This window comes from Pteronotus mesoamericanus, unplaced genomic scaffold, assembly GCF_021234165.1.
Source record: "Pteronotus mesoamericanus isolate MK-2021 breed Mesoamerican mustached bat unplaced genomic scaffold, CSHL_Meso_final contig_75, whole genome shotgun sequence".
In the NCBI taxonomy this organism is placed as follows: Eukaryota; Metazoa; Chordata; class Mammalia; order Chiroptera; family Mormoopidae; genus Pteronotus; species Pteronotus mesoamericanus.
The window spans coordinates 4,485,272-4,505,007 of NW_026555249.1; the positions used below are offsets into that span (position 1 = coordinate 4,485,272).

The 19,736-nt window shown below is 48.1% G+C and overlaps 1 protein-coding gene and 1 pseudogene across 1 annotated transcript in view; both read left to right on the top strand.

Annotated features, from left to right (window-relative positions):
• The window catches only part of PDZD2 (PDZ domain containing 2), a 203,250-nt gene that overhangs the window by 126,003 nt on the left and 57,511 nt on the right, over window positions 1–19,736 (top strand). The window contains exons 4-6 of the mRNA XM_054583993.1: window positions 3,126–3,188; window positions 6,497–6,629; window positions 12,054–12,209. Of these exons, the coding sequence (XP_054439968.1) occupies window positions 3,126–3,188; window positions 6,497–6,629; window positions 12,054–12,209 (352 nt within the window). The remainder of the gene's footprint in view (window positions 1–3,125; window positions 3,189–6,496; window positions 6,630–12,053; window positions 12,210–19,736) is intronic.
• LOC129079056 (ATP synthase subunit g, mitochondrial-like) lies at window positions 17,064–18,256 on the top strand (annotated as a pseudogene).

Genomic DNA, 19,736 nt, shown 5'->3' on the forward strand with positions numbered 1-19,736 from the left:
CCAAGCTAAAGATGCTTGTGGCTTTGACAAGGGTGGTGGCAGGGGTGAGGAGCAGGAGGAGGTGGGTGTGGGTCTATGTTGCAGGTAGAGCTTATAGATCTTGCTCATGGTTTGGGTCTGACTTTTGGGCTGTATATCCTCTTCATCTTGAGTAGATGATAGTATTTTCTCCCACTGAGATGGGAAAGCCTAGAGGGGGACGGGGAGAGTCCTGTTTTGAGCATGCTGAGGCATGTATCGGATACCCAAGTGGAATTGTAAGGAGGCAGTTGGAAATAATATTATCATATTTTAGTTGGCCAGCTGGTTTTTGGCCAGTACCAGCTTTAGCCAAATAAACTTCAAACATTGACTTTATTTTTAATCGAGCACTGCTTTCAGCTATAGGCAGATAAATTTAATACCACACTGACAGTTGTACAATTGAGACTGATAACATCTGCCCCTTCCTGTTTGTGCCTTCCTTTGTGTACCTCCGAGCTTGTGATTAGATGACCAAGAAATTCCAAGGCACGGAAACTTGCATTAATTTCTGTGAACTCTCTCCTTATAGTTCCTACTTCCAACTGTGGGGGAAAAAAGTGTTCTTGGATAAAAGTGAAAAATGATATGTTTCTTGACTAGTATAGATGGGGGCTATACTACACATGGGTCATTTCTGCCCTCCAAAGCCATTTTTGTTAGATACATGTTTCGTTTTGTTTTTAACTTGTGTGTGTTTGGGGCGGGGGCAGGGCTATGGAGTGGCGATGTGGGTGCTTTTAACTACAACTGTCTGTGTCAGAGTGTACATTAGGGCATTATTCTTTCCCACTGATCATAGTTTTGCATGTTTCTTGTCACAAGTCCTATATCTACAAGTATTTAAATATTATAAAGGACCATATCTAGTATTGGCACACCATCTAGGATCCATACTTAACCTGTTTAACAAGAAGGATAGGACGGGGGTGGGAGGGAGGGACTGGGAGGAATGGCGGTGTAACTAGTAATGGGGATGGATAGTCCTTTACTCACTGGGTGAAAACCTAATGGGTTTCCTTATTTCTAGACTCTACTAACGTGCCCTGCTGCTCTTGGGAAAGAGTCCCACAGCTTTGCTCACCGGGAGAGGGGAGATCATTGTCCCACACCTTTAAGGCTCTGGGAGCCATTGGCACATCTTCCAAGGAAAAAGCAAATCAGGCCACCATCTGCTCTAGTTTGTCAACTGCGTCATGAGGCCCAGGGAGGCAGCCACAGCCCGCCCCATGTGCTCGTGTGAGGTGCCCAACGAGATGCGACAAGAGAGAATCGGCTGTCCCCAAGTGGGTTCCCATGGGGCCGCCCTCTGGCCACCAGGAGCTCTGCTGGCCTGGAAGTGGCGAGAGTTGCCATTGTGGCAGTAGCGTTGATTCTCAGGGACGGCCCCTTGAATTAGTGGAGCTCAGTGAGCTGTCGAAGGCCAGGGACTGCTTCTGAATGGGGAAGAGAGAAAGGTGTTCCAGGGGTCAGAGGCAACAAACCAGAAACCGGGGATCCTGAGGGGGACGATTGGATGAATTAGAGATCGTTGACAAGTTCATGAACTACTGTGGTAAGCCAGCGACTTCTGAAGTTACATTTGGCCAGACAGGCTTCATGTGTCTGTGGTGAGCGGATGAAGGAGACAGTTGGCACCTACTGCGTGTTGCTGGGGTGATAGAGCCCCACCGAGCAGCGTGGTACCAGGGATACTTAGGATCCAACAGGTCTCTGTCTGGTAATAATTTCCCCAGACATTCCTGTTGCTGTGCATCAGTGACCGTTCAACATCTGGTTTTTTTACTATTGCATAAAGCCTCATTTTCATTTCTGACAGAGTGTATTTCAGATTTTCTAAGTGCTTCACATTCTTTCTCTTTTGCAAGCAGCCTGAATGGGCAGGTTGCCTATTTCTAGGAGGGTGATGGCTTTGTTCATGTTGGGCCTTAACGGTTCCGTTGGACCTTCATGATGAGGTCATGGATGAGGAAAGCAGATGGCTCTTGTTTTAAATGTTGGAGAATGCATTGTGATCCACATTCCCCATGGACCTAGACCTGCAAAGACCAATAGGGGTGGTCCTAAATAAGACTCAAAATAAACCACTTTGGAAGGTTTTGCTTTCATTTCTCTGAATCGCTCAGTAGCTGAGGGAACTCGAGAATTTCCCAGTGGGCCTATGTTTGTGTCCTTGGAGTGAAATGGAGGGGGCAGTGGAGAAGGAACTGAACCAGAAAGGCCACCAGCAGTCTGGAGGACTTACAGGCATTTCTTAGTTTTAAAAAGGATACATTTTGTTGAGGCATTTTTTAGTGTATTGAAAGAGTGTACAGACCAACGTCTGTAAGAAGTCGATAACAAATTCATCAGCTAATTTACTGTTTGGGTTTCTCCCGCCAAAGATCTCATTTAAATGGTTTAAGGAAGTTTGAGGTTCAATTCAATATGATGTTTTTAACATATATTCATATGATACATATTATAAGGAATATATGGTTACCTATCAACATTTATTAGGTACATAGAATAGGGAATTAGATGTTGGGAACATTGCCACCTGTTTCCAGAAATATCTCACTTAACTCTAACAACAAACCGGGAGTAGTAATAATTATCCCAACTTGAGAGGCAAAGAAACTGATGTGTTTAGGCCTCGGGTGACTTTCAGGAGTACAAAGCAGCCAAGCTGGGCTCCAACAGCTGAAGTCTGGCGCCAGGACGAGGCTTAGTTTCCCTTTCGTCTTCCCTATGCATTAGTAGCCATGTGCACAATGGTATCGAGGTTTCAGGCAGAAGAAGCATCACTTAGCAGGACCCTGCTCAGGGATCAATAATTACCCTTTCTGTGCTGTCTAGTATCAGCCACTAGCCCATAGGTGGCTATTTAGTTAAAATTAAATAAAGTGAAAAATTCAATGTGTCAGTTGCCAGTCACCTTTCAGGCACTGGATAGCTACCTGTAGCTGTGACTCCATATTGATTGGATCGTGCAAATATAGAACATTCCCATCTTCAGAGGACATTCTGTTGGACAGCACTGCCAGCTAGACTTGGTTGGGTTCAACCGCACAGGCCGTGCGTCTGTCTCTGTTCTTCATAGTGTGCTCACTTTTTCTTCCAAGGAGGAAGTCGGCCGGATATGGAAGCTGGAGCTGCTTAAAGAATCGGATGGGCTGGGAATTCAGGTTAGTGGAGGCCGAGGATCAAAGCGCTCACCTCACGCTATCGTTGTCACTCAAGTGAAGGAAGGAGGTGCCGCTCACAGGTGACTAGTTAACTCTCTCCCTTTCTCTTTCTCCTCGTCCTCTCCCCTCCCTGCCCCTGGGTGCTAGGACTCTCCCCCTTGGTCAAAACACTGGTAATTACAGCTCACAAGGACTGTGCTGAGCACAGAGGCACGTGGGCCGGAGCCGTTCTAATTAAACCTACCTCTGAGCACAGGAAGTAGCTAATTGCTGGAGATGCTGCAGACTCCGCCAAACCATGTAGGAGCACTGGGATTTCTTTCTGGCCCACTTTGAGTTTCAAACGAATGTTGCTTATCCTCTGTTTGGAATGCTGGTAATATGCGGTTATTTATCAGGACTGTGCCTCGCAAACGAATACCACATTCCTGACATCCAAACTCCCAGAAGACGGTGGCTAATGACTTGGCAAAGCGATTGGTTTTAAATACGACCACAGCTCACGTTGGGTGTCAGGCTTCTAACACACTTATATATGTGTGTCTCTGACCTGCAGATGCAGAGGGGAAAAAAAGTAAATGAATCTTTCTCCTTGTGCCTTGAAAACAATTCATACCTCAAAATTTATTTTCCAGTCTGAACAATTATCTGAAATAGGAAGAGTGACTGTACTTAGGCAGAGCTTGTACAAAGAAGTCTATTTGGAGTTATAGGGATATAGTGGTCCCAATATACAAAGTGGGCTCTTGTCATGCCTGCTAATTGCTTCTGTGCACAGTAAGTCCTCGCTTAGCATCAGTAGGTGCTGCAGCTTTACAAAAAACAATGCATAAGAAGACCAGTTTTACTGTAGGCAAATTGTCATAGACAAGAGTTAAATTTCTACATCATCTCGTAAACATGGTAATGAAACAACGTTGGATGAAATGTTATCCAAGGACCTACTGTACATAAGGCGTCTACTGTTTTCAAAGCACGGTGGGGCGTGTACATATGTTACACGCCCCCATATGTACAGTAGACACATAAAGGTCGAGTTCCACTGATGAGGAAAGTGAATACAGTCTGGAACTCATAGGGTTCAAGCCAGGCACCCTGATACGAAGGGAGGCGTGGCAAACCAGAGCAGCGCCGGCCCACCCAAGGGGGAGCGGGCACTCAGAAACGTACCTCGTGTGGCGGAGCAGCAGGAGCTGGAGGGTATGCAAGTCTGAAGAACGGAAGAGTAGGCGAGAGCCGGGGCACACACTGTCCAAGTGTTTCACGCCCATCAGTCCTCTAACTAGAGGTAGGAGGCTCACCACTGGAGGAGAGAGGAGATTAACTACACTTGTCAGTCATCTGTGTGGCAGGCACTGTTGAAGGACGACGACCTCCGATAGGTTTTATCCACCGGAGCATCAGTCCACGTCCTGGGTGACGCACGCTTTAAGGGCCTCCCACTAGGTAGCCGTTTTCCCCCCAACCCCAGGTCTTACATTCTTAGTCTGACTTTGGGAGGTTGGCAATTAGGAAATTCCTGCGCCCAGAGGTGAGCTCACATAGAGCGGTTCTTGTCTGTTTTCTCTGTGAGTCGTTTATTGTCAGTCCCGTGTTTCTTTTCACCCTTAGCAGGGAGTTGTATGTGCGCGTCTCTCCCCTGGGGTGTATAGCTCACATGGGGGTCAACCACAGGGGGAGAGCAAGATGGAATGAAGGAGGGGAACAAATAAAGAGATGGGGACGGGATGGCCTTGATGGTGCTGTGGTGAAGCAAACCCAGCGACACCGGCCAGAACCGTTGCATGCGCCCTTCTCCCCTGATCCCTCTCCCCGGGACTGGCCCAGCACGCGGCTCCTTGAGGTTCTGGGCATTTGTTCCCTGTGGTTTGTGCTGTGCTTGTCCTGTTCCCCCTCTCCTTCCATTCCAAGCAGCTAGTGGGGTCCTTAGCGTTTCTCCGTAGGAGCTTTTGAAGAACAGAAGCAGAGGCACTCGGAAGTCTTTGGTGCTCCTTGTCTTCTGTTAAGGCCTGAATCCGTAGAGGAGAGTCTGATGCTTGCCCTAGAGGAAGGAGATGGGGAGAGGAACGGGCGAGGGGGGGAAAGCGGGAGAGAAGTTGGTTGATCCGTAGAAAGGAAGCAGGGGGAAAAGGTCCACAGGTTGGAGAGAAACAGATTTGGGTGGGCTAGGACTGCTGGGGACATGCATGTATCCCAGGGCGCACCCTGGGTGCTAATCCAAAGCCAAATCCAAAAACAGAGGGGGAGATGGAACTCTAGGCACAGGGTTTCCCAGCCTCACCAGGTTTCCTGTCCCGTACTTAGCAATGGAGATGAAAAGCCTTTGGTGCCTTTGGGAGACCAGACCCTTGGAGGCTCCGTTGGAATGCACTGACTGTGGGTGCGCCCTGAATGAAGGGCCCTGCCCAGCGCTCTGGCGGGTGCCTCCCCAGACCCTCGACCCATCCTAGGGGAGCCAGTTCCCATGACCACTGGCTCTCCTGCCAGTCCTGGGAAGGAAGGTCCGAGCCAGCTGCAATTTCATTGAAAGGAAATTAAAAAAAAAAAAAAAAAAAAAAAAAAAGCACAATGTGTTTGTGCACCTGTGTTTGTAGACCAGGTCTGATACCTGCAACAACAATAAATGAGCTTCTTTGTTCCTTTTTGTGTTCATCCTTCTGCTGAGGAAGCTTAGCTGTAGGGGCACAGGAATGAAAAGGGGCTGAAAGACTTGAGGTCCTGCAACTCTGTGGGATTATATAGACTCAAGGTCCTATACCTGTGGGGGCGGGGCAGGGGGTTGGACAGACACATGCCTTGTGGTGTCCCAGGTGCCACAGAGGAAATCGGGCCAACGGCGTGTCACCTGGCAGCACGGGGGCATGGGGTAGAGAAGGCTTCCTGGACAGCTTAGGGTGCCCTCACTCTCTGGGCTCAGCTCACTGAATCAGCTGAGGACCAAGTCACAAGGGAAGGCGGGCAGGGCAGATCGAGAAAAGGATGACTTGACTCCTAAAACCTTGTGCCTCTATAGTTGTCTCCACCCGATGGGACATTTCATTGCCATGAATGCCAGGTGTCGTAGGGATCCCTTAAGTATGTGCCTATTACAAGGTGACCGCCTAAAATGATGGAGCATTTCACACCTCTGAGCCAGAGCAAAGAATAAAGCTTTCCCATCCCAGCAATGGCTGGCCGTCCCATCCCGACTTCCTCTTTGGCTTGGTGGTAACCGCTCCCTGGCACAACCCTCCCAGCTCCAGGAAAATATCCTCTCTCAAGCCCAGCATGACTTGACAGGGAATTTCTTCCCATCTCCGTTTCCTCAGGGATGGCAGACTGTCCTTAGGAGACGAGCTGCTGGTAATCAATGGCCACTTACTGGTCGGGCTGTCCCACGAGGAAGCTGTGGCCATTCTTCGCTCAGCCACGGGAATGGTTCAGCTGGTCGTGGCCAGCAAGGTAGGTAGTTGGTTTTCTTTGTCGTTGTTATATTTCCAAAGGTGGTGGTGAACTTGGAGCCCTCTGCACACACGGTTCCCTTAGGCCATTTTAACAGCCGCAATAATACAGCACAAGGCCCACGAGGGGGCCCTTAGCTGGAGTGCAGTGTATTTTGCTTTCTTTTAAGGTTATTTAGAAGGTATATTTAGAAGATAGAAAAAGAGTAAGACTAAGGAAAAGGTAAGAATGGTAGGGTGGGAGGAAGGAGAAGATGGCGAGAGCAGCAGCTCGCCCAGGGGAGAAAGGGAAGAAGAGATGTGGAGCCCACAGGGCCACATGGGTGCGAGCCGTGCGGAGGCGCCACCTTCCAGGTCCTGGAGGGAGGGAGCCCTGACTGACGGCCTCACACAGAGTCGGTGCTGCCGGAGAGCTTGTGCGTGTCACCCTCTCCCCTTCTCCCTCCTCAGTCTTATACAGGAGACAGTGAGGCGGAGCTTCTTGGTGGCTCCCCTCTCGTGGTGGCCTGCATGCCATCCAGGGTCTGGGTGCACAGCCAGTGTCTGTCCCCTCCCTCTGTGGCTGCCTCCTCTTCACGAGGCCTCCCGCTGGGGTCCCCGGCGTGCGTTAAGGCCGTGCTGATGTCCGGGGGCCCCAGCATCTGCCTCCTCCCCGGGTTTCGCCAGCCTTAGGGCTCTGGGTGAAGGCGGCAGGGCCCCACGGCTGCGTGATGAGGAGGAGCGGGGGCTGGGCTCTCCTGGTTCTCTCCGCTGTCTCATCGTGCGGAGCGGGAGGCGAGGAAAGAGCCCCCGCGACTGAGGAGCTGGGGGAGTGTCGCCACAGCAAGGCTTCAGCCCCGTCCATCCCAGGTGGTCCCACGTGCAGTCCAGGGCGGAATTGGTGTGAGCATTGTGCTCTTGCCAGTATGGCCACTTCCCCCCATTTTCCCTGTTGTTATTCTTGATCCTGGCATCCACAGGGTTTTATATACAGGGTGGGGGAAAAGTAGGTTTACAGGCGTTCCTATGGAAAATAATACAATAATTAATAATTCAAGAATAGCCCCGACCAGGTGGTTCAGTTGGTTGCAGTGTTGTCCTGTATACCAGAAGGGTTGCAGGTTTGATCCCCAGTTGGGGTGTGTATTATGGAAGGCAACCAATCAACCAATCAGTGTTTCTCTCTCACACCAATGTTTCTTCCTCTCTCTCTCTCTCTCTCTCTCTCTCAAGCAATAAAAACATATCCTTGGGTGAGGATTAAAAAATAAAATTAAAAAAACAACAATACAAGAATAAACTCTGTTTCACGCGCTCACAACTATAAACCTATGTTTGCCCCACACTGTATTTCTGCTCTTAGGTTGCAGCATCTATTGCCTATTCTTGGAGTATTTATTAAATAGACTGAAGGAATATTTTAATATTTTTAGCTACCTGAAAAATCTGCTTCCCTCCCTTCATATAGCATTTACCCCAAACCCCTGACCTAGACTCTCCGGCTTCCAGCAAGAGTGCGGAGCCTTGGGAAAGAGTTGGCAGAAGGAGTTGGCATCCAGGCACTGGAGGGAGAAATGGAGACACTCTCCATTCCCAGGCCCCTCCTCCACTTCCGCAGATGCTGTGGGGCAGCCTGGCATCTCCTCACGAGGCTCGGGGAGGGGGAGCGCAGCCCGGGATGTTCTCAGCCAGCCTAGAGAACTCCACAAGGAGGGAAACACGTTCGTCATTTGACCAGAAGGGCTGGGAGTTTGAAAAGCATTATCCGATCGATCGCGCGCGCGCACACACACACATCCCCCACCCCCCACCCACTCCACCCTCCCCTATGTTTGCACATCCCACCTCCCCAATGTCTATGGCCTAAGAACCCAGAATTTTCTACACAGGCATATACTCTGGCCACCAAACTGGAAGTTCTATGACAACTTTTTTCACCTGATAGTTTGGAAAGTGGGAAAGAGGAAATCTATGTCAGGTCATCATCCAAAAACACATGGACACACAGAAAACATAAACTAAAAACAAAAACAGGCCACTTGTCGGTAAAACTAATAATTAAGGGGCACACATGGGATTGTGAAAGCAGGTTTTGATGCCTGACCTACAATTTCACGCACTGACTTAAGGGGAGAAAGGACACTGATAAGTATCAGGTGCCCACTGAGTGCCAGGTGCTTCTTATCTATCATCACATTTAGCTCTTAAAATAATTCCCATGGGACCGGTATTAGTTCTTTTTACTCAAAGGATGAAATTAAAATCTAAGTGATTAATCAATTTGCCCAGAGGTCACACAAGTAGTGGGTGGCAGAAGCAGGTTTCATCCGGGGTCCCATGTCCTAACCCAAGGTGTCCCTCAGTCAAATAAGGTACAAAGGACACTAGCGCTAATGATACTGGAAAAGGTCATGTGTTCCTGCCACTGGCTTTGACTTGTGGGACACTTGCTGGGGTCTTTGTAGGGCTGAGCTGCAGCCCAGAGCCAAAGAATGGTGTCTATTTTAGTTCTCGGTCCCCAGACTCTTGGCCACCAGCACTGAGCTGTAGCCCTAAAGCTGACTGAAAGGAGCGATGCCTGTCACTTCTTCCCGTGCGCTCTGCTTACGGCTGGGCAGTCCTCTGCGGCAGCTGCTGCCTCCTCCTCCTTCCTCAGCTTCGTCTGCACCGTCTGGGCGCTCATCCTCGGAGGGGAGAAAAGAAGTCACTCTCTAGGCGCCTCGTGCCATCTGTTCCCCTTCCTTATCCGACAAGAGCAAGCAGTCCAGGGGCTTTGGTTTCATAGTTGTGACTAGAGGGAAGAAAGAGCTTTGACTTGCTGAATATAAGGAATAATAAAAATGTAAATTATTATTATCGATAACAGTCACCTCATCACAAAACTTTAAGCCATTGTTTTAGAAATACAACAGTCACATCTTCGGGAGAGTGTATCTCATGTTTCCACACAAATATGTTGTTTGGTTATAGGAGCTTAGGAAGTTTTCGTTGAATGAATGAAATCAGAAAATCCATGTTTGCTTTGATGTTCCTTGAAAGTACATATGTAGCAATTAGCAATACAGATTTCTCTTGTGCTTTTTTTTTCACTCTCAGTTTTTATTAACAAGTAATGTGTACTTACTACATCTAATGTAGAAACCCCAGGAAAAAATAGAGGAAAAAGAAGATAAAATTTTTGTAATACCACCTTCAGCACTGACTATTAACTGATGTGTCCCTCCAGACTGGAACACACATGTGTGTTTACACATGTCACATGTATGTGTGCCATATGTACACATGTGTCATTAAATGGCATCTCACACACATAATGATGTGTATATGTGTGGCGTACATGTGTGCCATGTGTACACACACACGTCATTAAATGGAATTAAACAGAAGGAGACAGAGTGCACCTGGACCCAAGCACCAGCACAGCCCTGGACAAGCTGTGTATCTTCAGCCACTTGCTACATTTTTCTAAAACTCAGTGTTCTCGTCTGTACATTGAGAATCATGGGCTGTTAGGAAGATTAAGTGAGATGCAAATGGGTCTGAACAATGTAGCTGTTTACAACAATGTTTACCTTTATGATTATCTTGTATTATTACATTTATTATTCATACAGTTACTGTGTATTATTTTTTTAACCTACTTTTTTGCTAAACAGCATACTGTATATAAGAATCTTTCCACATCAGGAAGTACATTGCTACAGCACCATTTATTTAGTTTTATTTTTTAATTACAGTTTACATTCACCATTATTTTGCATGAGTTTCAGGTGTACAACCTGGTGGTTTGACAACCATACTTCAACAGTTGTCCCGCCAACATTGCCCGCGCTCAGCGGGCACCGCGCTCAGCGGTGACGACGTCGCTGACTGTGTTCCCTGTGCGGTACTTGACATCCCTGGACCCTTTGCTGCAGCACCGTTTTTTATGACCGTGATGTGTTCTATCCTGTGGCTGTGGTGCAATTTACACACCGCTAGGACCTTCCCAACTTTTTTTTAACTCTCTCCTGTTAATGGTCTAGCAGAGTTGACATCACAGAGGAACACTGAACTCACTTTTTTTAGCAGCTCTTTTTCGCTTCCGTCAGTAGGGGCTAACAGTGTAGTATTTGCAATTGCTGACCTGAAGTGTGTGAACTTCAGGTACCTTGAAGGTGGAACCCGCATCCAACGTCACTGTCACCAGGTGCCTCCGCAGTAATAGTTTGTCCATGGTTTAAGATGGTTATTTTTGTTGTTCTCTTTTCTGTCTGTTCCCAAGGGATATGATCATCAGAGTTGTCCACACGTGTGCTGCCTTGTAGAAATGGCTGGTGTGGGAGAATGCAGAGAGCACACAGGCTCTTTGTTCTGGCCTCAGACCAGCCCTGCGGCCCTGGTCCCTGGCCTCGTGGACCGCAGCACTTCCCGGGAGCGCCCCCAGCTGCTGTGTGGGCCTCCTTTGCAGTTGGGATTGTCATGTGGCCCTACGATCTCGCCTGCGTGTCACAGCCCACTCTGACCTTATCTGTGTGTAGGAAGGCCTGTGTTGATGAAGGCCCCTTTATTTTTTATTCTTTAAAATATGTACATTCCTCGTTAACACACAAACGTGTGACACACACAAAAAGAAAAACGCTCATGTAAAAGGCCCTGTCAGCAAAGAGTAGACAGGAAACATCTACACTAAATCAAGTAAGGCTCCTGCTTTAAAAATTGGGTTTACCAGCTATACCTGGATATGAGCAAGCCCGTTGCAAAGGAAAGGAGAGGGAAAAAAAAGAAAATGAGAAGTCCCTGCACTGAAGAAATATATGCATGGGGCTAATTTACTACATCACAGATCCATAATTAGGGAATGTTTAAGCCCTCTTATATATTCAGAATTCATCAGGGCTTTATAAAATGTGTGCTTGGGAGAAGGGGGGGGGAAAAATTTACCTGTTCTCCTTCTTAGAAAATAGTGTCAAGAGCCCTCTAAAAACGAGAGACCAGCAAACCACCAAAAGTTTGGGAAGTGTTACCATTCAACTCAAAGGGTGTATAGAACGGAGAGTGCAAAAGCCAGAGAGCAGTGGGAGAGGAAGCCCCCTTTAGAGTCTAATCATAATGGAGTCTGGTTCCGTATGTTTTTGTTGACGTTGTAAAGTTACATCCTGAAAGCAAGACGGGAGGACATCAAAGGAACCTAAGTTCAGGGACCTCGGATTGTTTGTAGCAACACTCATCTAAGAAACAGATTCTTCAGAGGGGGGAAAATTCGTTTGGCCTTGAACTGGGTCTACACCCCTGACATTTGAGGTAACCTAGCAAGCCTGGAAATGCAGAACATCCATTGAGTATAGTCTTTGGGTTGGGAGCACACGTGACCACCCACAGCTGGCTCTGCTCGCTTTTCCTTGACCTTGACCTAGAACTGCCAGTGCCATCGGGTAATCTGTGGGCTTTAATTGTGTTCCCATAGGAAACCTCTGCAGAGGACCTCCTGAGATTAACATCGAAGAGTTTGCCTGATCTGACCAGCTCGGTAGAGGACGTGTCCTCTTGGACTGACAACGAAGACCAGGAGCCAGACGGGGAAGAGGACGAAGGAACTGGCCCGTCTTCCATCCAGGGAGCGGTAAGTGCGCCTGTGGTCCCTGGCTGCTCTGATGGAGTGAGGTCCTCCTGAAGATGGCGGTGTCAGGCTCAGGGATAAAAGCTCAAGGGAGTATGACAGAGATCAGAGTTGGGAAGGACCACAGAGCATTCTTCGTGTTTATTATTTTTTTTGTCAGAATCTTCCAGAAAGACCTATGGGGGTAATGCTTTTCATATAAGAAAAAACATTGAAACTGGAAACAGGATAAGAGCAACTGGGTATGAAGGTCAGTGAGTATACCAACTTCTAGGATGCTTAATAACATATGCAAGGATTTTATTGCCACTCTGGATAGGGTGTTTGAAAAGTATTGTTCGTGAATTTAAACTTAGACATTCCTGGTTGAGAGTGGAATGCTAAAATAACACAAAACTTGTTCATGCAGAATTGTACAGAGAGGTGTTAAGTTTTTAATCAGACGAGGACTCTCTGGGGCTCGCAGCTCTTCCTGCCACAGCCTGGGATGCCTCGCGCCCTCACGGGCTGCTCTCGCGCACAGTCAGCGGGGCTTCTGGTGACCTGCGGTTGCCGTCGGGCTCCATGCTCTCTGCTTGGTATCCCAGACCTGAGAGATGTGTCATTTTTAGTGTAAGCTCTTTTTTTAAAATATATTTTATTGATTATGCTATTATAGTTGTCCCAATTATTCCCCCTTTGCCCCCTCCAAGCGGTACCCCCATTCCTTCTAGCAGTCCCCTGCTAGTTCATGTCCACGGGTCATGCATATAAGTTTTTCGGCTTCTCCATTGCCTCTACTGTTCTCAACATACTCCTGTCTGTTTTGTACCTACTAATTTGTACTTCTAATGCCCTGTACTTTTCCCCCATTCTCTCCCTTCTCCTGCCCAACTGATAACCCTCCAAATGATCTCCATAACTATGGTTCTGTTCCTGTTCTGCTTGTTTGCTTAGTTTGTTATTTGGATTCAATTATTGGTAGTTGTGGACGTATTGCCATTTTAATGTTCATTATTTTGATTTTCTTCTTTTTCTTATATAATTCCCTTTAGCATTTCATATAATAAAGTCTTGGTGATGATGAACTCCTTTAGTTTTCCTTTGTCTAGGAAGCACTTTATCTGCCCTTCCATTCTAAATGATAGCTTTGCTGGATAGAGTAGTCTTGGATGTAGGTCCTCGCTTTTCATCACTTTGAATACTTCTTGCCAGTCCCTTGTAGCCTGCAAAATTCCTTTTGAGAAATCAGCTGACAGTATCATGGGAACTTTGTAGCTAACTCTCTGCTTTTCTCTTGCTGCTTTTAAGATTCTCTCTTTATCTTTAACCTTTGGCATTTTAATTATGACGTGTCTTGGAGTGGGCCTCTTTGGGTCCATCTTGTTAGGGACTCTCTGTGCTTCCTGGACTTGTATGTCTATTTCCTTCACCAAATTACAGAAATTTTCTTTCACTATTTTTTCAAATAAGTTTTCAATTTCTTGCTCTTCCTTTTCCCCTTCTGGCATCTCTATGATTTGGTTGTTCATACATTTAAAGATGTCCCAGAGGTTCCTAAGCCTATCCTCGTTTTTTTTAGTTCTTTTCTTTTCCTACTGTTCTGATTGAATGCTTTTTTTCCTTTCCTTTTGTTCCAAATCATTGATTTGATTCTCAGCTTCATCCCCTCCACTATTGATTCCCTGTGGATTTTTCTTTATTTCACTTAATGGAACCTTCATTTCTGTTTGGGTCTTTTTTATGCTGTTGCAGTACCCAATGAGTTCTCTGAGCATCCTGATAACCAGTGTTTTAAACAGGGCATCTGATAGGTGGCTTATCTCCATTTCATTTTGTTCTTTTTCTAGAGTTTCGTTCTGTTCTTTCATTTGGGTCATATTTCTTTGTCTCCTTAATTTGGCAGCACCCGCCCCCTCCTGCCCTGTTTGTTTCTGTGTATTAGGTAAAGCTGCTTTGACTCCCTTAGTAGCGTGGCCTATTGTAGAGAAGCACCCCTGTTAAGTTATATGGGGCAGAGCCTAAGGAATTCACCAGGGCAGGCTGATCCATTTCACCGCTCTGGTGCTCTGCGTGGGGGAGGGCTCGCAGAGGGGCCAGAGGACGTCTTGCCCCCTCTGGCCTCTGGAGTTTTGCCTGGGAGGATGCTGTCTCCCAGCACTTGCGCTGATGCCAGTCGCTTCACTTTTTCCCCATATGCTGCTTGTACCCTTCCAGCTGTTGCCCTGGTGCTGAATCCCAGAGAGGGTGGTTCTACAGAAGCCCTAAGTTCATTGCTGGCCCTTTAAGTGGAGTCTCAAGAATCCTGCAGTTTCTGCCACCACCCCGACCCCTACTAGTTTTTGTAGCCAGAAGTTTTGGGGACTTATCTTCCTGGCAGTGGAACCCTGGACTGAGTGGTCTGCTCTGGGGCTGGGGTTCCTTGCTCTGAGGTATCCCTCCCAATTTTTATCCACCACACATGGGTGTGGGACCACCCATTCACATCTCCGTGCCTCTCCGCATCACTCTGACCTCCACACCTCTCCGCGCGTCTCACTGCGACCGCACCTCTGCCCATCTCTGCCTCTCTGCCACTCCTACCTGTCTGGAGGAGTGTGGCTTCTTTAAGTCCTTGGATATCAGACATCCACACAGCTTGATTTCCTGAAAATTCTGGGTGATAGCTGTTTTGTATTCTGGTAGTATTTTTGGTATAGTTGTGCATGGAGGCGAGGTGTGTTTACCTATGCCTCCATCTTGACTGGAAGGCCAGCGCGAACTCTTGTTAGCCTTTGTTCCCCTTCCAACCAGCCACGGAAAGGGTGCTGACTCTCTGCCATTTGGAGCCCCTTGGACCAGCTTGGTCAAAGGTTTCCTCCAGAGAGGTTTTACTGATTTAAACTTCGAGCAGTGCCCAGTTCCCATCATCACCAATGGCATTACCTTTAAAAAAAATTACCAGTTACTCACATAGGGTTTTATATGCTATACTCTAGTTTTTCCAAAGGAATTTGAATGCATTCTGTCCAACACACTTTATTTTCAGAACTTTGGGTGGCCTTTAAGGAGAAACGAGTGCCTCTCAGCACTAATTCTGCACGAGTGCACGTGTTCCGCTGCTATGTCTGGGGTTCTTGGCCTCGTCACCCTGGCTGTGACACACAAACCTCAAAGCCATTATTGCGAGTGGAGAAACCACAATGGATGATCCTGCTCTGACAGTTCCCCTTTCTCTGTGCCTTGGAGATTCCCTCATCTCACTTCTCCTTCTGCTCCACCCCCTCACAAAGCACTTAGAGGAAGGGACACCCAGGCTTCTTCCTGGGCTCCTTCCCGGGCTCACCACCCACACCTGAACACCCGTCCTTTGTTGGCCATTCTGTTGAGGCCTAGTTGCAACCAGGAGAACCGGGCCTGAGACAGAGCCCCGCAAGGCCAGGAGAGGGGCAGCGGACACAAGGCGTCTTCCGGATATCACAGTCTACCCAGGGTTTGCCCTCTGTGCCTTGGAAAGGTGCTGAACTGTTGAGGAAAAAATTCTCTCTCTCTCTCTCTCTCTCTCTCTCTTTCTCTCTTTCTCTCTCCCTCTCCCTCTCCCTCCCTCTCTCAGTTCTTCTTTACAATCCAAGACTCTTTGTTTTGTCATTTTTAAACACTAATGAACCACCTTAAATGAAAGAAACCTGGTACTGTTTAGTCAGCTAGGTTACCAAGCCATTTATTTCACAGATGAGACTGATTAAACCTGCTGCCAAATTCCACTCAGACATTGACTGGTTATGCACCTGCAAGCGGTGGTGTGCTCCAAGCACTTAGGCTGAGCAAATGTAATACAAATGCTAAGGACCTGCCAGGAGCACCCTTATGATTTATTTTTCATGGCTACAATAAACTACAATGAGATTTTCCTTTCAAAAAGCTCCAGTCGTGCTTAGGCTAAAACCATATGGTGAATATCAAGTTTGAGGAATAGAGGCAGGAAACGGCGATGGGATGGCGAAATTGCAGTCATCTGCGTGATTGTCATGCATCTCGGTGGGGTCTGGCTTCCGTGGCAGGGCTCTCTCCCCGCCGCCCCCAGCTCACCCCGCGTTGAGGACCGCCCGCTTGCTGTCCGGAATGTCCGAAGCCCCACTCTTTCCCACACACCCTCTGCGGCCCTGGGCCCCCTGACTGGCCATCCTTCCTCAGGTCTCCCTGCTCCACGTGGTCTCCTGCTCCGCAATGACAATTTTTAAATGAGAGTCTGGCCGCCGTTAACAGTGTAAAATCATTCAGCAGCTCTCAATCACACTGAGGTTAAAATCCCAGCTCCTTAACAGGGGCTGCCATCCGTTCCAGCCCACCTGGCCATCTTCTCTCCTGTATGTGCTCCCAGGAGCCCTACGCACATGCACACACACACACACACACACACACACACACACACACACGTGCCCACACGCACACACAGCCCCCTCGTGGCACTGTGAGCTCCACATTCCTCAGGCTACTACTTTGTGCTTTTGCACCTGCTCATTCTTTCTACCTAGAAGACCTCCTCTGCCTGGCAAGGTCATTGTCAACCCAGGCCAGCGTCACTTCTCCCTATCAGCAAGCCTTTCCCTGACTCCAGAGTTCTCTGCTCTGTGCTCTGGGCTTACAGAGTGTGCTCTGTGGCGCTTTCTGTCACAGCGTTTACCATCTTGTCTTCATGAATTATCTTTCTACTGTTCTGTCGTCCTCATTAGATACACACATTTCAAGGGCAAAGACCATGCCACCAAAGCACCTCTCTATCCATAGCACAGTACAATGCCAGGGGTGGAAGGAAGGGGAGGGATCCTCTGTGATCTCCTGTCATTCCTTGACCACCTCTGGTCCTTCCCTGGGGGACCAGAAGCTCCCCTGGTCCATATGCCCTTGAGGTACAAGCCCGGGTCCCCAGGCTCTGACTCCTCTGCTTCCCTCCTCTTGCCCCCGCCCTTGCCCTGCCTGGGCCCCTCTTCATCTGCCCCTGCCTCTCCCACCAGGTAGGTGCCCACACTCGGGGGCATGGCAGCACTTTGAAATCAGACCTTGCAACTGATTGGAGAATAAAGGATGGTGATTCTCTTCCGGTCCTTGTGGTCAGTTGAGGGGGCTCAGCTCAGCTTCAGGGTTTGCCCACGTGGAACCCTGCTGGAGCGGTGCTGCTGAGCACGGGAGCCCACGGGACACGTGAGCTGCTGCCCTGTTGCTGCGTGCCAGGATTCCCACGGAAAGGGGAGGAGACGTCGAAAGGAATGGAAGTGGTTCTGATTCAAGACGTTACACGTGTGCCCTCCTCTCGCGATCTAAGCACTGCTTCCCCGCAAAGGCCAGGTCAAGTTAGAAGTTACCCATGATGCCTCCCGCTCGGGAAGCATCTGTGATCCTCTGTCCCCCAGATCTGCTCATCACGGCTCCCTGGCATTTAGCATCTGCTGTTGTCTATTTATTTGTTGCCATTTATCTCTCTGGAGAAAGAAAGAAAAAGCACTTAAGACTTACCAACTTTTGAAGTCAGGTGTCCCTCTTTGGGCCCCCAATATCCAATGAAGTACCTGGTAGTGAGTACATTCTCCGTGTATGTGTCTTGATCATAAAGCTCTCCGTAGAGCAGTGGTTCTCGAATTGGGGTCTCTCGACCTTCAGCATCAATGTTATCTAGAAACATGTTAAATATACAAATCCTTGCCTAATGGGGCAGTGGGGGGTGGGGTAGTGATATTCAGCTGGCTGTTCTAGGCCACAGACCTACCAACCTAGAATTGTGGCCAAATTTGTTCATAACCTTGTAGAAAAAGCCCTGCACTGACTGGGAAACGTTGCTGTGACTTAACACAAACCCTCGAGTGGCCACATTTTGGCACTATGCCGAGGTTGACCTGCTTCCTCAAACTCCTGTGGCGATCCCTACAGCTGCTCGGTGCTTGAAGAAAATAGGTAACAGTGCTCAAACCGGTAACGTCAAACAGCTCACAGTTAAGGAGCTCCACACAAATGGTTTGGTGGCCACTGAGGTGTGGGTGTGGTTTTACATCAGCAAGATGACAGGCAAGCGTGGTGTCGTTGGCTATAGTATTTGAGGACCAATCTTTCACATCTGTTTCTTTTTGTTTTATTATTTGAATGTTCTTGAACGATGAGTGATCAAAATGGTAGTTGAATTAAAAAATATATATATATATTTTTATATATATATCTCTCCAAAAAAAAAACCAACAATAGCAACAGCAACAGCAATGAGAGCAAATCCTCAGGTCCCACCACAGACCTGCAGAAGCAGGAAATCAGAGGGTGGCGTCCAATAGTGTTTTTATTGCCTTCCAGGTGCTTTGGACTCAGGCTAATGTTTGAGAATTTTAGAGCCTTCCAATAAAGTGAGTGGCACGTGTGTTCTTATTGGCTATTCAAAAAAGTGTCTATCCCTTCTCCAGTGTAAATAATTACAGTTCATTTTTTCAAATGAGATTTTTCAGGGGGAAAAAATATCCCTGCTCTGTCACTTTGAGAGAGTGGCCCTATTTTCAAATGAAGCGAAGGAAGAAGAGGTTCAGTGTAACGGGGTGTGAAATGGATGATACCTCTTAAGTGATTAGGAACCTGTCTCCCTTTTTATATTTTTAACCCCCACAAAAAAATAGAAGTGGAACTGATTGCTTTGCCAAATCTGCAATTGTCACAGCCCCGCTAGGAAGAGTGTGCTCAGCACATCCATCAGCGGACCTGTCTCCGCTTCCTTTGACATCAAGGAAGCAGCTCTGACATTTTTGGAATCACTAGTTTGGGAAGATCTTGGAGAACTTTGGGGTGGTTAGGGTTTAAGCAGGAATAAAGGACCTCATCTTGTCTCTCCTCCTCGTCTGGAGGAGAGAAGGGCCGAGCTGGACCTTACAATCCCGTGAGTCTGCTACTGGTGTTTGCATCTGTGTGTGTTGGTGGAATGGTCAGGAGGTGTGAGGACCTGAATGATAGTCTTCTGGAAGAGTCAGCATCCTCTGAGGCAGATGCCTACCAGATACAGAGCGAAAGGCGAGGCGCTCTCCTGTTTGAATTGGGATTGGGTGAGTGATCCAGTGTTCCCTCTAAGCGCTTCCCAAAGTGTGCCTGGATGTTAAGAAGTTGTATCACAGCATCTGAAAGTATCATGTCTGGCGGAGCCAAACCGCCCTGGGTGGGAAGCAGGGACATGAGCTAGATGGTTCTGGTGACTTGAACGCAGAGTTAACATAAAGAAGAGTGAGTATCGAGTGTGTGAGCTTGCGATTAGTGTGAAAGGGGGACCATTCCAGCGTCCGACTGACCATCAGCTCTTCCCAGCAGGAGGCTGATAACGCAGGGAGACACTGGCACAGGGCTCCCCACGCTTTTTGTAAGCGGAGTGAATGTTCTTTCCTGCAGGGCTTGAGGGGCAGTGCGGGCGGTGTTAAGACAGGCTGCTCGTGGGCAGCAGTGGGCTCAGAGGGTCCCTGAAGCACAGGGCAGTGGCAGCCATGCTTAGGGATGTCCTCATTCTCCAGGGTCAGCAACAGCCTTCCCTTCTCCTTTGGGCTTACACTTCCTACC